At 51.3% G+C, this 16,654-nt stretch overlaps 1 protein-coding gene across 1 annotated transcript in view; it reads right to left on the reverse strand.

Annotated features, from left to right (window-relative positions):
• Window positions 1-1,390: 1,390 nt before the first annotated feature.
• LOC133139497 (bromodomain adjacent to zinc finger domain protein 2A-like) overlaps window positions 1,391-16,654 on the reverse strand; it is a 33,742-nt gene continuing 18,478 nt past the window's right edge. Inside the window, 19 exon segments of the mRNA XM_061259077.1 lie at window positions 1,391-3,908; window positions 4,095-4,238; window positions 4,800-5,059; window positions 5,475-5,621; window positions 6,553-6,688; window positions 7,573-7,856; window positions 9,314-9,474; window positions 9,963-10,118; window positions 10,362-10,590; window positions 11,082-11,650; window positions 11,999-12,143; window positions 13,288-13,351; window positions 13,765-13,935; window positions 14,327-14,413; window positions 14,692-14,906; window positions 16,081-16,157; window positions 16,160-16,201; window positions 16,204-16,333; window positions 16,432-16,647. Coding sequence (XP_061115061.1) covers window positions 3,749-3,908; window positions 4,095-4,238; window positions 4,800-5,059; window positions 5,475-5,621; window positions 6,553-6,688; window positions 7,573-7,856; window positions 9,314-9,474; window positions 9,963-10,118; window positions 10,362-10,590; window positions 11,082-11,650; window positions 11,999-12,143; window positions 13,288-13,351; window positions 13,765-13,935; window positions 14,327-14,413; window positions 14,692-14,906; window positions 16,081-16,157; window positions 16,160-16,201; window positions 16,204-16,333; window positions 16,432-16,647 — 3,393 coding nt within the window. The 3' untranslated portion in view covers window positions 1,391-3,748.

Genomic DNA, 16,654 nt, shown 5'->3' on the forward strand with positions numbered 1-16,654 from the left:
CTCGGACATCCGGAGGGAGCTCGGAGTAGAGCCGCTGCTCCTTCGCATCGAAAGGAGCCAATTGAGGTGGTTCGGGCATCTCATCAGGATGCCTCCCGGGCGCCTCCCTTTGGAGGTTTTCCGGGCTCGTCCAACTGGGCGGAGACCCCGAGGGAGACCCAGAGCCCGCTGGAGAGATTATATATCTCTCCTGGCCAGGGAACGCCTCGGGATCCCCCAGGAGGAGCTAGAATGCGTTGCTGGGGAGAGGGATGCCTGGGGTGCCCGGCTTTGCCTACTGCCCCCGCGACCCGACTCCGGATAAGCGGGTGACGATGGATGGATGGATGGATGGTTTCACCATGTAAAAATTACAGCAGCTTTTATACATAGTCCCCCCCATTCAGAGGACCATAATGTTTGTGATACAGCAACATTATGTAAAGTAGTCCTTTTTAATATTTTGTTGCATATCGTTTGCATGAATTGACATCTTGAAGTCTGCGATTCATAGACATCACCACGCCTTCTCTGGTGATGCTCTGCCAGGGCAGTATTGCAGCCATCTTTAGCTCATACTTGTTTCGGGTGCTGGTGCCCTTAAGTTCTCTTCAGGTATGAAAGGCATGCTGAATTGGGTGATTGACTTGGCCACTCAAGAATGAACCATTTTTAGCAAAGGAAAAACTCTTCAGCAGTATATTTGAGATCATGGTCTAGCTGTGGAATTAATCGCTGGCCAATGCATTTTGAGGTATTCACTTGTACTTGAAATGATAGATAAGTGAGCCAGCACCTTTGGCAGCCATAGATGCCCAGGCCATAAAACTAATCAGAAGACATGTCATCAGAAAAATTCTTTGGTCAACATTGGAACAACTTTGTTCCACCTATTGACAGAGAAACAATACGTTCCAAAGGTTCGAAAGAAGAGACAGAGCTCTTATACCTGGATTAAGGAGGAAGCCATGGATGAAGCCATGTGTTCCCAAACATTATGGTGCCCCGAAATCTAATTTCAACAAAAATAATTAATAAATAAAAATAACCTAATAAAATCTCAATGTGCACTTTAACCACATTAAAAAACTGTGGCAAATCAGGACATAATGGGTCTCTCCCAAACATTATGGACGACACTGTACATTTAGGCTATGTAAATTATGTACTACATTGGGATACCTTCTTTGGTTGCGTGGGGACATTTGGATTCAGCCTCGTTGGACTCATAGGCATGTTCCCTTCAAGTCCATGAGGGCTGCTCAACACTCAGGGAAAGAGTTTAGCAGCAAATATCGAATTACACCACAAATCCCTTATTATTACAATTTGCCCATGAGCACTACACTAAAGTCAGATTCACAGGGAATCCAACAAAAGAGGTTGAGGAACGACCAGGTTTAGACACAGATTATACCTCTACTAGATGTGGCTTTATTCAACTCAACAGTACATTGTACAAATGCACACGTGTAACATCACATCAGTACAACATGTTCCTTAATGCCTCCTCTTAGAAATGATAGCTTGGTCCTAAAAATATAGAAAGGAATAAATTTAAAGTCACAGAAAACTGTACATTATTAAAAATTATTCACTAAACACCACATTTTGGTTATAGAAAAAGTATCCAGCGTCCCCATTCTATGTTGAGGGAGCGAGTTATTATGCATTTCCTGTTAACCGATTTGATTTCCTGTTGAAATGAGTATCTCATTGCTCAGATCAGGTACTCAGCGCCATGTTGTGTTGTATTGGGAGGACAGAAACGGTTTCAACAAAAGCAGCGCAGGAAAGCCAAGAAGGGTGCTAGCAGGGCAGACCAATGGGCCCACACAAGGTGACTACTTAAAATCTCCACACCTCCAGGAGACCCCTGCAGTGCCTGCTTCTGTTGGGCCCACTCTATGCTGCTGACTAAAGAGCAAAGCTGCAACTAGCTTGGGAACTGTGCCATCAATATCCAAACGACAGAATGTGACTATTTGAGGTTCCACATCCGCTCACTCTACCCTCAGAAACCACTTCCTGTCCCTGCCACATCACCAGCACACGCCGGCTATATATGCCGTCAGATTAAAAAAAAATATTTTTTATCATTTTCATAGTCCATCTTCACATTTTTTTTGCTTCAAAAAGCACCTTTTGCCTTCTCCGCAAGCGCTGATGCTGTTCATAATGTGTACTTCTGTCTGGTTTGAGTGAATGCACATTTTGTCTGTAGTTGCGGGGGCAGGAGACCTGTCGGTGGCTTGGGAGGATGAGAGGTCTGATTTCGGTGTGGGAGGAGAGAATACTGTCTGCGGTTTGAGAAGATGGGGGGGGAGGGGGAATCCCATTGGTGGTTTGGGATAATAGGCGAGTTTTGTCTGGTTTAGGAGAACTACAGTTCAGTGTGGTTTGGGGCTTTGGGGAGAGGGTGGTAGAGCAGATCTGCATTAAACACACAAGGATCGGAAACACTCAGCTACTTAAACATTTTAAAAAGATTCCAGCCCTGAACATCACAAAGAAGCATGACCAGCAAACGGCCGTTCCAGATGCAGCTCACCTTTAAATGACATCGGTGACGGGCCAAGCAGACCGCCTTAAGCTTCAGCTCACGCCTTACCCATTTATACAGCTGGGTAACTCACTAAAGGGGTTCTGGCCCGGCACCTTCAGAAGGGTACAGCAGTGTCCTACCCGGGACTCGAACCTGCAACATTGAGGTCGGGCTAATGAAAAAACGATTCCCCACTGAACTGCCCTGCTCAAGTATATTGCTTTAGTATAAACCAGGCGCTGATACGGAGGGGGAGAGGGGGCGAGAACTCAGGGAACGCGGCCCCGTTACCGAGCGTTGGGCCCCCCTCCGGGATTCCTGACGAGTGGAATCCTGGACTGGTTCAGCGGACGAGCCCAGCTGTTTTGTAAGGGCAGTCTGGCACATTAAGCAGCATCAGGTTACAGGGAGGCCATGGTGCCCGACTACGTCAGGCAGTTAAAAAAAAAAAAAAAAGTATTTCCTATAATTCTGTTTACTGGCCATTTTATGAATTTCTTAGATCTCTAACATGTGGTCTGTACACATTCACTACATCCTATTGCTATTAAATAGTCCAGGCTATTTCCTTACCTTTATATATATATATATGTATACATATATATACATATATATGTGTATGGTATATATATATATATATATCATAAAAATAACAAGAGAAAACAATGTGCCTCTGTCCAGGAGACCACTACATGCCCTGAGCACAGGGCGAAGACAGCCGTTAACAAGAAACATTTTATGTCATGTGAGGGCGAACGTGTGTGAGTGACGTGGTCTTGCTGTGAGGAACACCCCGTCAGCTGTGAGACCAGCACTGCCCAGAGCGTGAGAAACAGACAGCCTCTGACCACACGCCCCTGCACGACCACTGGGACAGCAGGACGCAGAAACTGGGTTCAGTAAAAGTGACGGGGGTGGGTGGGTGGCTGTGTGCGCGCGTGTGTGTGCGTGTGTGTGTGTGTGTGTGTGAGAGAGAGAAGGAGAGAGAGAGAGAGAGAGAGAGAGAAACCTGTTGTTACACTTTCTCAAGACAGCGGAGCGTGGAAGTGTTTTGTGAGTCCAGCAAAACACGGCTGGTTTAGAAACACCACATAAGAAATCAATATAAATATACATTTATACACTGGTGACCGCGCACGGCGGTTTTAGTCGGGACAGGAAATGTCTGTGGAGGGGGAGAGGCCGTCCGGTCAGCCGGGCCCCGCCCGCTCCTCACGCACGTCTCTATTGGTCCTTGTCCTGGTAGAACTCCGCCCAGCGGCTCTCGAAGAAGCGCCTCATGGCGTGCCCGGCCAGGCCCACGTCCGACGTGTCCTCATTAAACAGCTGGCAGTTATCAAACACCAGCTGGGCGTCGGCCGCAAACTCCTCACAGCTGCAGTACCTGCCAGTGAACACACACAGGTGAGAGACAGACAAGCGCGAGAGGGAGAGAGAGAGAAACAGTTGAGAGACAGACAGGTGAGAGAGGGGGGGGGGGGGGGGGGGGGGGAGAGAGAGAGAGAGAGAGAGAGAGAGAAACAGGAGAGAGGACAGTGCTGGCAAAGGGGGACAGAGTGGCGCTCCTTACCCTCCCTGTAGGAGGCGCTCCCGCATGGTGAGGAAGTCCATGGGGTGTTTGATGATGCGGCGATACCCGGGCACCAGCCGCGGGTTCACAGGCTCCTGGAAAGGCCAGGCGTCTGCATGAGCCTCCATCTCCATCAGGATGATCCTAGAGAGAGGGAGAGAGAGGGAGAGGGAGAGAGAGAGAGGGAGAGAGAGGGAGAGAGAGGGAGAGAGAGGGAGAGGGAGGGAGGGAGCAATCAGCAAATTTCATTTCATCTTAATTCCGTCAATATATAAAATGATATTTCTAAAACATTGAAGCACAATTATCTGCCAAGGTTTGTATGTTTTGCCAATAGTTGTTGCTCATGTGATATACACGCTTATGCCCACATAAACGCACACTGGCATACGCCCACACACACCCACACTGGCATACGTCCACATGCACACACACTGGCATATGCCCACCTACACACTGGCGTACATCCATACACACACATGCATACACCCACATACACACTGGCATACATCCATACACACACATGCATACACCCACACACCCACTGGCATACGTCCATACACACACATGCACACACCCACACACACACTGGCATACGCCCACACACACACTGGCATACGCCCCCACACATATACACACCGGCATATGCCCACACACACACACACACACACACACACACACACACACGTGGGCTGCAGCACTCACTCGCAGAAGGTGAGGTCGGGCTGGTTGCGGGTGGCCATACGCCGGCGTTTGGACGGCGAGTGGCTGGAGCCGGCGCCCTCCCCAGAGAAGCGGGCGTGGGAGGGGGCGGGGCCATCCCTGTGCCGCGTGGCCATGCCCCGGTCCCTGCGGGGGCTGAGGTCCTCGTCTGAGCTGGCTGAACCATAGCCCGTCGCCCGTCGCTTCTGCAGGCAGGACTTCCGCTTGGGGGTGCGGCGGGGCCGCTGGGAGTCCCCATTCTCCTGGGGGGGGGGGGGGAGACAGTGTCAGGAGGCAATGCCACCAGCTTGACAAGAACCACAACAATCGTAAAAACTGGGCTTGTTGGCAGGAAATGTCACACCAAATGTCACCATTAGAGAGCAAATATTTGGGGGTTGAAAGTTTATTAAATGTACAGGCATGAGTCAAAATAGAATCACAGAAGCGGTTTGCTTCGCCTTCATTTAAAATGACTAAACCTGAGAATTTTAGTAGTCAGTCACTAGAAAAGAGAAACGTTTTTCCATCCTCCTGTCATTCATAACAATTGGTTACAGTTGGGAGTTTTTGTCATAAGGGTGTAAAGAGGGAGGAGGCCTGCTATAATCAGAGTCAGGGTATGCTCCATAACTGCTCCAGGGCAGCCCCGTTCCTAAAGCGGGGGCCTGGCCTCACCTTGGGCATGCAGACGGGGCAGAACCAGTCCCCCTCGGGGATCTGGGAGATCTTGGGCCGCAGGCAGTACATGTGGCAGCCGCGGTCACAGCCGTCGCACAGCAGGAGGAACTCGTCATTGTCGCCCTTCCTGCACACCAGGCACGTCTGCACGGGCGGAAACACAGCCCGCTCAACCACCCCCGTTCAACACAGCCCGCTCAACCACCCCCGTTCAACACAGCCCGCTCAACCACCCCCGTTCAACACAGCCCGCTCAACCACCCCGTTCAACACAGCCCGCTCAACCACCCCGTTCAACACAGCCCGCTCAACCACCCCCGTTCAACACAGCCCGCTCAACCACCCCCGTTCAACACAGCCCGCTCAACCACCCCCGTTCAACACAGCCCGCTCAACCACCCCCGTTCAACACAGCCCGCTCAACCACCCCGTTCAACACAGCCTGCTCAACCACCCCGTTCAACACACTCTACGCCCATTGGCCCAAGTGGACTAGGTAAGAGTTCTGGACCAATGGCAGGCTGCAGGCGATGAGTTAAACGAGGCACGACAGCACCACCCCCACCTCAGACAAAGCCTCTCTGAACAGAAACATTAATACTACCCACCAACAGACTAACAGACTAACAGACTGAAAGGCCCTGGTGCAGGAAAAACACAGGGTCCAGTCATTACATTACATTATTATATTACATGGCATTTAGCAGACGCTCTTATCCAGAGCAACGTACACAAGAACAAGTGCAAAGAGGACCTGTCATTTCTGTAAACTCTGTAGGTGACTGCTATAACTGAGCAATTACATGCTGAGCAACTGAAAATCATCAGACCCTGTATTTCTACACTCTATTGCACTCTACTACCCACAATTCAAACCCAAACTCACAAAGACTTAGAGAGGATGTGGACTATATTTGGGCTTTAATTAAACAGGAAATGAAGGGAGGGAAGGTGAGAGGAGAGAGAGAGCGCAGTGAGAGACAGCGCAGTGAAGAGGAAGAGGAGGTGAGAGTGAGAGAGCAGTGAGAGAGAGAGAGACAGAGAGAGTTCAGTGAGAGGTAGCAGGTGCAGGTACCACTCTGATGACGGATCTCTCCCAGGCAATGGAGCGCTCCAGCTGCAGGAGACACAGGGAGAGCTGGGAGGAGCTACGGCAGCGATCCAACGCCTGCCTCCAGAGCCGCAGCCGAGATGTGATCTCACTCTCCACACTGCAGAGAGAGAGAGAGAGAGAGAGAGAGAGAGAGAGAGAGAGAGAGGGGAGAGGGGAGAGAGAGAGAGAGAGGGGAGAGGAGAGAGAAGAGGGGGGAGAGAGAGACAGAGAGAGAGGGGGGAGAGAGAGAGAGAGGAAGAGGGAGAGAGAGAGAGATGGAGAGACAGAGGGGGAGGGGGAGAGGGAGAGGGAGAGAGAGAGAGATGCTTAACAGCATGCACATTTTAAACTACAGTAGTACCTGAAAGATCTGAAACTCAGAAAACCGGGAAGTCTGATCAATCGAACAGGGTATAGAATCGGACATATAACATTAATCCAAAATGACTGCAAAGTAGGAACAAAAACAAAAAACGTGAAATTATATCAACGGGCGTGTGCTTAACAGCTGTTGCTAAATAGTACTCTCAAGACAACTATCAAGAACAAAATATTGCTGTTGGATGGAAGCAAAAGGAGATCATTTAAATCCAGTAAACACTGCGTCACATTGATGGCTATGGCCAATGCAAGCTGCAACCTTGACTTTCATCCAAAACAGTGCGAAACAGTGTTGCTATGCCAAATATCACCAGTGAGGTCATTAGGACTCAAAAAATGAATTAACTCAAAATAAACTGAACAAAATTTAAAAAAAAATTTTTTTTTAAATAATTGCTGTATTTCAATGTCACCTTCAGAGTTGTCAGTGTTCCGAAGGGCCTTCGCTCCTGAGGTTAAACTGCATAGCACTTAGGCCTATTTTCAGACCATGACAGATTTAACACAGACACAGACCAGACACAGACCAGACACAGACACACAGACAGACACACAGACAGACACACAGACAGACACACAGACAGACACACAGACACAGACACAGACGACACAGACACACACCTCTCCAGCTCGGCGGGGGGCTGGTCTCCGGGCGGGGGGGTGAGGGGCGCGAGGCGCACCACCTCGGCCAGGTTCCAGAGCGGCTCCTTCAGGTAGCGGCGCTCGATGCTGCACTCCAGCCCCGCCAGCCGCAGCACGGCCAGGTCCAGGGGGTTGCTGTGCAGCCGCAGGAAGCCCGACCACTCCCGCTTGGTCTTCAGCACCCAGTCGTCCTGAGGCTCCACCGCGTGCTCGTGGTACTCCAGGTCGGGCCGCGCAGAGTCGGGCTCAGGCAGGGTGAAGCCCTGCGGGGAGGAGGGGTCTTAAGACTCCACTTAAAACTTAAGAGGCTTCCCAGACTAGGCCTGCACTCTGACCGGCGCACTGCCCTGCGGCCTGGGGAAGCAGTGCCCCAAAGCGCGGTGGCACTTCCTTAGCAAGCTCGCTGCATTTTGAAAATGTGTTCAGCAGTGAACCAGCGCAGCCCTCTCTCTCACACGGTCAGACATTACAGCGACGTGCAGACGCACTGGTGCAGGAACCATCACACCGCAGCCGCGCCATTGTTTGGCTTTTGGAACAGCAAGCGAGGGGAAGGGCTCTCGGAAAACCAAGGACTCACTGACCCAGGAAACAATCCTACCTTGTCCACCCTTCCCGTCCACCAACTCCCACTGCTGCTCTGAACGTCAGCTTGCATTGAAAGCTGGCTCAAATTCACACTAATTCCCGGAATGAACTTTTGCAGCTGTTACTGCCTTCCCAAAACATATCTGAAGGCCTTCCCTAGAACGCTACGACGGCCTTCCCTGAATGCGTCCTTGGTGTTGCGCAATCGCCCAAGCCCCTGAGAAGGTCGACAGGAAGTGAAAGGGGGGAAGGAAGGAGAAGAGACCCATCACCAAGGTTACGGATTAGAGGGAGAGAAGAAGAAGCAGTTTGTTAACTCGGAGGGGCAGTCCTGCGGAGAGCGAGAGGGGAAGGTGGGGATGGAGGGCTGAGGGTACCCCCACCCCCTCTACAGCGAGGCGGGGAGGGCACGCGGGGGACCCCACTGAGAGGCCGTTTGACCCGTTCCACACGGCTGCACTGCAGGCCCTAAACCCACTCCTCTTTGCACTGTACCCCGCGTTTGCATTCTAAACTTCCGGCACTCCACTGGAGCCATAATAAACAGACAAGGGCTGTGTCCCAATACTCAGAAATATATATCCCTGCTTCCTCCACTCATACCCTGCACACCCTTATAGGAGAGCAGGCGGTACAGGATGCAATATTTTTTGAGTATTGGGACCCACTACCAGCCATTTCCTGCACAATATTGCCACCTGGTGGCAGTTTGTATTTGCAGGTTGTTTTTCCCCCCTTGCTGCTGCAGAACAGCTGTGGATCTGGATCAAACCGGACCTCAATTGGGGGGTCTTACCCGTGAGGGCCCCGAGCCGGCCCCCTGGGGCGAGTACCTGAGCTTCTGGGGCAGCGGAATCCATGCTGCAGTCTCCGTCACTCATCTCCATCTGAGGAACCTTCTTAAAATACAAAGTGTGCAGTGTGATGAGGCTCTGCCTGCCTACTCCACCCAGGCACCCGTCACCCCCACTGCACTAGGGGGCAGCACTGTCAAAACTTTGCACAGATTCTATAGAGCAGCAAACCGTTTAATCTCAGGGCCTCCTAAAATTCCCATTTAAAAAAATAGCATTTGCCCATTACATTATTACGTCTGAATTGTGTTGTCATTGTGGAATCAGAAAACACTCACCTTCTGCTGCAGGTCGGCCATGATGACCCTCTGCTCCAGGTCCTCCACCCACTGCAGCACCCTCAGGTCAGCCGCCATGGCCTTCGCCGACTCCGCCCACGGCTCCTGCACCGCCTGGGCCAGGGCGGGGTCCGGCTCCGCCCTCTCCTGGAACAGGGGGTCTGCAGAAGGGGCAGCGGTTATAGAGCACTGAGGTGACAAAATGGTTCCGGAAATAGACTTTTTTTTTTTTTTAAGAAACTGTTTAATTACTGGTGAAAAACTACACCACCCACAATCCTAAAGCACTGTCACCACTCCCGAGTTTTGCGGGTGAACTATGAGCCTGTGTGAGTGGTGTGAAGTCAGAGTTCCCATTGGTTAGCAACCTGTTCCATTTAAATGTACACAATTACAATCAGTTTAAAACACTAAAGCGGAAAAGCGATTTGATGACATCATTTGCAATGCTTTATGGGATTATCATGATTCATCTGGTAGCTGGACGGTTTAGTTCATGGCTTAAAGCGCTTTAGCTAGGAACTTTCTGAAAATCTCTTCTGGAACCATTGGGGTTGGCGATGACGACACCTCGATACTCTACTGCAGCTCCGTCCCTGGCGACAGGGGGCCCTGGGACCCCCGCCCCCCGCCCCCCGGTGACACGTACCGCTGATGGTGTTGGCGCACACCTCGGCCAGGTACTCGCTGTGCTTGGACAGGTGTTTGTGCAGAGCCTTCTCCCGGATGCCCCGCGCGTGGAGCGCCTCCACCAGGGCCGACAGCTCCTCCGGCTCCCTGATCCACCACCACCCGCGCACCATCCCTGCAGAGGGGGAGAGAGGGCCGCGTGAAATCAGCAAATAAAATCACTCTTCCATCTCATTCCTCTCAAACCCCCCACCTACCCTCAACACCAGATAAAATAGCACCACTAACTGTGCATCCAATGAGCAAATATGCTCCACACAGTACAGTGTGGACGGTACCTAGGGTAGTGGTGCTAATTTCCGGGCTTGGAAAGCAGCAGTGCAGGGGGAGGGTTTCTTGGGGGTTTTGGGGTTCTTACATGTGGGAATGGGCCGTGGGATGAGCTGGGTGAAGTACTTCTGCTCGATCTCCTGGAGGAGTTTGGAGGGGGGGCGGCCACGCCGCTTGGTCCCGGGGATGGAGTAGCCGAGGGCTGAGGGGTCAGTGCGGGTCAGGGAGGGGCCGGAGGCCCTCCTCCTCCTCCCGCCCGGCTTCTGGAGAGGAGTGGAGGCCAACTGGGAGCCAAGGGCCGAGAACAGCAGGCAGGACTGCGGGGGCGCCCGGAGCAAGAGCAGAGAAACACAGAACGGATTTAACAGCCTGCATACAAAGCACCTGGACTAATGGACCTGAATAACCACACCTTTGTCCAACTGCCATAATCACAACAGAGCATTACATTACTGCCATAATCACAACAGAGCATTACATTACTGCCATAATCACAACAGAGCATTACATTACAGCCATAATCACAACAGAGCATTACATTACTGCCGTAATCACAACAGAGCATTACATTACTGCCATAATCACAACAGAGCATTACATTACTGCCATAATCACAACAGAGCATTACATTACTGCCGTAATCACAACAGAGCATTACATTACTGCCGTAATCACAACAGAGCATTACATTACTGCCGTAATCACAACAGAGCATTACATTACTGCCATAATCACAACAGAGCATTACATTACTGCCATAATCACAACAGAGCATTACTGCAAGGAACAGCCATGACTCGTGACTCACCTGCAGGGGAGAAACGGCGAAGGCAGGCAGGAGGCCAGCAGGCGGGGTCAGGGAGTTCGGGAGGGAGGACTGCAAGAGGGAGGAGCCGTCGCAGGGCGTTTTGGGGAGGAGGTTGAACCACTGTCCCTGCTTCTCCGCCATTTCCTTCACCGTGTCGCCGTCCTGAGGGCACGCCCCCGGCAGCCCGTCGCTCGCCGACCCCTGGAGCGAGCCCTGGGACTGGCCGAGCCAGGTGAGGAAGGCGGACTGCGTGACGTCATAGCCGTTGTGATTGGCCGGGCCGGCGGGGGCGGACTCCTCCGCCCCGGCCTTGCTGCTGCGGCGGCGGCGCCGGTTCTTGGCGGTTCTCAGGTGGAGCTCCACCTCCGGCTTGATCTTGCGAGGCCGGCCCCGCCCCCGGGGGCTGCTCATCAGAGAGGCCGTGCCGGGGAGGGGGTCCTCCTCCTGAGGGGGGGCGGCCGGCGGGGAGACGCTCAGGTCGGCCGCCGGCTCGGTCTTCACAGGCGAAACGGGGAGCTCAGCCAGGACCCGGGGCTCCTCCTCCTCCTTCACAAACACATCCCCTGATCCTGAAACAGCAAGGGGGCGCTGTCACTCAAAATCCCACAACTCCTGTTCACATTACTACAGATATTCAACCTCATGATTCAATAAGGACACTACTATTAACACACACATACACAGGGCAAGTACGTGGATAATAGATAACCTATTTCCAACTCTTGCCGTTTACTGAAAGGTTGGGTTAACAATTTCAGTCAATGACCAGGCATAACTACTGTAAAATCCCAAATGGTACTCAACCATATACCTTTCCCACCGCATATTGGGCTTGGTTCTGAAAGGCCAACACCTGATAGTATAGCAGCATGTGCCAGAATGTGAAGAGCAGTGTGGTTTGTGCAGGGGGGCCTCACCCAGGATCTCCTCCGCTCCCTCCACCAGAACCCCCCCGAGGTGAGGCAGAACCCAGTATCGGCGGCGGAACCGGTCCTGGCCCAGAGACACCGCCCGCATGGTGTGGGAGCATTGAAGCAGCTTCTTACGAAAAAATACCTGACGCTGAGACAGAAACACACACACTACACATCAGATCCACACGCAGCACACACTCAGCAAAGGATGTTCCCCAGGTACAAGGCACAGTTAGTACTGATAAGATTTTAGCAGGGTTGATTTCTAAACTATTCACTCAATTTGTAATGTAAAGAAAATAGAAAACATATTTAATAGGACCTCTACCAATTCCATTTTTGATTGAATTGAAAAATGACCCGTGCATCATAGGCAATACTGTTCTCACAGTGTGGGTGCAGAGAACAAGTTGCAGGCTACATAGTGGGTGTTTTGTTCCATGGCATAAATACACCATTAACATCTCAAGCAAAAACTTGAAGCTGTTGCACACAAATGGTAAATGGTCGGCATTTATATAGCGCCTATATCCAAAGCGCTGTACAATTGATGCTTCTCATTCACCCATTCATACACACACTCACACACCAACAGCGATTGGCTGCCATGCAAGGAGCATTTGGGGGTTAGGTGTCTTGCTCAGGGACACTTCGAAACAGCCCGGGCGGGGGATCGAACCGGCAACCCTCAGACTGCTCTTACGGCCTGAGCCATGTCGCCCTCACACACACCTTAATAAAGTAAGTTGCTACCAAGTCGCTATACTGAAACTACAACAAATCGTTGCAAATCGCCATCATGTCACCACCACTAGTCTCGCACTAGTCCGCCTGCACTCGCTGCCCTGCTGTGGCCTACTTCAGCAGAATAATTGAGGAGGAGGTGCAGAAAAATTCAAGGCATACTAAGCAGAATTTTCACATTGAATATATTATGAAACAAACATGCTCAGTCATTACAATTACACACTGACAACATGCGAGTTCACTTCTGCCCACTTGTCTACTTCTACGTGTTATTCCAAAAACTACTCGATCCGTTTCTGGGCGGGAGGCTTTTAATCTTTCTGTGCTGAAAAGCATGCGTCCAATACACTGAACTCATATGCTCTATGAGCCAATGGGGGGGGGGGGGGGGGGGGGGGGCAAGAGGAGACTACAGTGGTGACTACATTTATTTTGTCATTTTTGTTACTTCCACTTCCTCATATAGAACATCCCCTCCGGTTACGCTAACAATGGGCGACTCACCACGAGTCACACACAAGATGCACAGTGCTGCAGGTCCGTACCTTGGTTAGCTTATCGATCTGTCGCTCCAGTTCAGGGATACTGGCCGTGGTGGGGCTCTCTCCCCTGCACAGCGGGAAATGAACAACATGTAAACGTTAGCTGGTAGCAGCGTAGCCTCCGTGTGTAAAGCTGTTGGTGTGACTGAGGATAGCAGCGTAGCCTCCGTGTGTAAAGCTGTTGGTGTGACTGAGGATAGCAGTGTAGCCTCCGTGTGTAAAGCTGTTGGTGTGACTGAGGATAGCAGCGTAGCCTCCGTGTGTAAAGCTGTTAGTGTGACTGAGGATAGCAGCGTAGCCTCCGTGTGTAAAGCTGTTGGTGTGACTGAAGATGGCAGCGTAGCCTCCGTGTGTAAAGCTCTTGGTGTGACTGAGGATAGGAGCGTAGCCTCCGTGTGTAAAGCTCTTGGTGTGACTGAGGATAGGAGCGTAGCCTCCGTGTGTAAAGCTCTTGGTGTGACTGAGGAGACGGTACCTCGCTGAGTTTGGGCTCCTCGCGGTGGGGTGCGGCGGCGGCTGCCCCTCTCCAGTACCACGCTCTCCTCCATGCTCAGGCTCTCCTCCTCCGCCACGCGGGCGCTGCGCCTCCGCTCCTCCAGGCACAGCTGTGCCTCCGAGCGCCCTGTCCTCCGCGCCAGCGCAGCCTTCAGCCTGGAGCAGAACGGGCACGAAACGCGTGAACACAGCACGCAGCGTAAACACAGCACATAAACACAGCACGGAGCCACGGGCGTGAACACAGCACGCAGCGTAAACACAGCACATAAACACAGCACGGAGCCACGGGCGTGAACACAGCACGCAGCGTAAACACAGCACATAAACACAGCACGGAGCCACGGGCGTGAACACAGCACGCAGCCACGGGGCATAAACACAGGGTGCAAAACCAGGCGTGCATGCAACAAATAAGTAATACTGCAAGAGAACCCATGCTATATCATGAATATTTCCATTAAGGTGGGGTACAACAAGACATGACATGAAACCAAAGATTTAATAAAAAAATGTATAAAGTATGTATGCGAGAACGGGGCGTAGCAGGGGAAGCTTACCTGCGCAGTTTGCCTCGATGCCCCATTTGTTCTTCCTGTAGATAGCCATGTTCTCCAGTGTCTTATCAATCTCGCTGAAAAGGAAGGAAAGGTAGAGGAACCTGGTCAGCTTTGAACAGACAAAAGCCTTCCGCTGACATGAGACAGACCGGCTAACTCTGACTCTCTGCAGGGAGGGAGGGAGAGAGAGAGAGAGAGAGAGAGAGAAAACAGGAAGAGAGGGAAGGAAGGGGACAGAGAGAGCGCAGGTGGGGGTGAAGTAGGCAAGAGCAAAAGGAGTGTGAGGGAGAGAGGGTGAGAGAGGGAGGGCTCTGTCCTGTTTGGGAGTGAGAGTGCCGACTCTTCCACGCACCTGATGACGATGGTGCTGCTGTTGAGCTCGTCCACCAGGAAGGCCAGCATGGCGGCCTTGGCGTCGGGGGCCAGCGCCTGGAAGGGCTTGGAGCGCAGGCCGTTGCAGATTTTGGCCTCGAACCCGCGCGCCTCCAGGAATATGCGCAGGCCCTCCGACACGCTGCTGCGGTTCAGCTCCAGGTCCACCAGCTTCTCCCCCAGGATCTTCACCGACTGCACAGACGCCAGAGCAACCAATCACACGGCAGGAACGCACCCGCGCTAACACAACAATTAACTGTGAAGAACGCTGAGACAGCAATCTGACCGTTTGCTTTATGATGCAGTTGCATGATCTGCAGATAGCACAAGACACAGCAACACACCATTGCCTGCAGCAGGCTGTTGAGAACTGTGTAAAGCTTGGTGTACTTTCAGCAGTGTAAACTCAATCACAGGGCTGGGTTCAATTCTGAATTTGAGTCAGTTTGTCAAATTCACATGCCAGTTCTGTGAATTTTAATTGAATGACAGGAAGTAATTTTATGACATCCAAAGCTGTACTCATCTTCACAAACACCCCAACTTCCAAAAACATATGCCATTGAGAACAGCAAACAGCTTTTTAAATAAATAATTTAACAAAAATAGTCCAAAATCAATCGTTTTTTTAATTCAAATATATTGTATATCAAAACCTAAATTATTGAAAACAAACAAACCATATAAAACCATAAACCATATATATAATTAAGAGTGATATTTTTCTGCTTTTAAAGAAAATCAAATTTTATTGCTATACATTTAAAAATGTAAAATGTTTCAATCATGTTTTAAAACAGTGTGTGTATGTCACAGATTTAATGAATGGGGCCTTGGCATTTCACTGAATATCATTTCAATAAATTTGGTTTAATTTAATTAAAACTTGAGTACAATCTTCAATTCCCCATTTCAATTCGAATTCACACAAAATAACAAATTTAGAATTTATAAAAAAAATCTCAATTAAATTCAGAATTGCTCGGAGGTGTTAACTCAATGGTGTAAGGTCAACAGTGCAAGCTAAGCAGTGTACATTCTGCAGTGCTAATTCAGCAGTGTAAGCTCAGTAGTGTATATTAGGGTTAATTCAGAAGAGCATTATTCAGCAGTGTCAGCTATGCAGTGTACACTGCACAGTTAATTCGACAGTACAAGTTCAGTAGTATAAACACAGCAGTGTAAGCTCAGTAGTATAAATACAGCAGTGTAAGCGCAGTAGTATAAACACAGCAGTGTAAGCTCAGTAGTATAAATACAGCAGTGTAAGCTCAGTAGTATAAATACAGCAGTGTAAGCGCAGTAGTATAAATTCAGCAGTGTAAGTGCAGTAGTATAAATTCAGCGGTGGGATGGGCAGGTTTACCTGGTAATACGGGGGCAGTCCCGGATCACGCAGGGCAGCCTGCACCAGCTTCACCAGCAGGTCCTGCAGCTCCCCTGGCTGTCTCCCAGGCCCAGGAGCCCCTCCTGCAGGGAGGCCAGCTGGGCACGTCCCGGGGCACCTGCAGCCCCACCACCTTCCCATAGCTGTGCAGGAACTCCACCACCATCAGGCAGTGCGAGAAAGCCTGACCCGACACCACCAGGCCCGGCAGCCGGGAGAACACAGGCAGCGCCTGGAGACACACAATCACAGTTGTACTCACGCACGCACATTTTAAATGACACCCACAGTCCCGCTGGTAGTGTGAGCCGCATTGGCCGTAGTACCCACCTTGTGGTCAGTGATGCACATGTCTTCCGTTGGCTTTTTCAGCTCCTCCAGGAGCAGCTGCTGCCTCTTCCTCTCTTGCAGGCGGCGCTGGGCCTGGGCGCGGCGCTCCGCCTGCCTCTTGGCGGCTGCAGCAGCCTGGGCCTGCGCCTCCGCTTCTGCCTTGGCCTGGCCAGTGCCTTGGCCTTGCTCCGCGCCCCACACCCCCTTTTTGCGGCTCTGGCTT

This window comes from Conger conger, chromosome 10, assembly GCF_963514075.1.
Source record: "Conger conger chromosome 10, fConCon1.1, whole genome shotgun sequence".
Taxonomy (NCBI): Eukaryota; Metazoa; Chordata; class Actinopteri; order Anguilliformes; family Congridae; genus Conger; species Conger conger.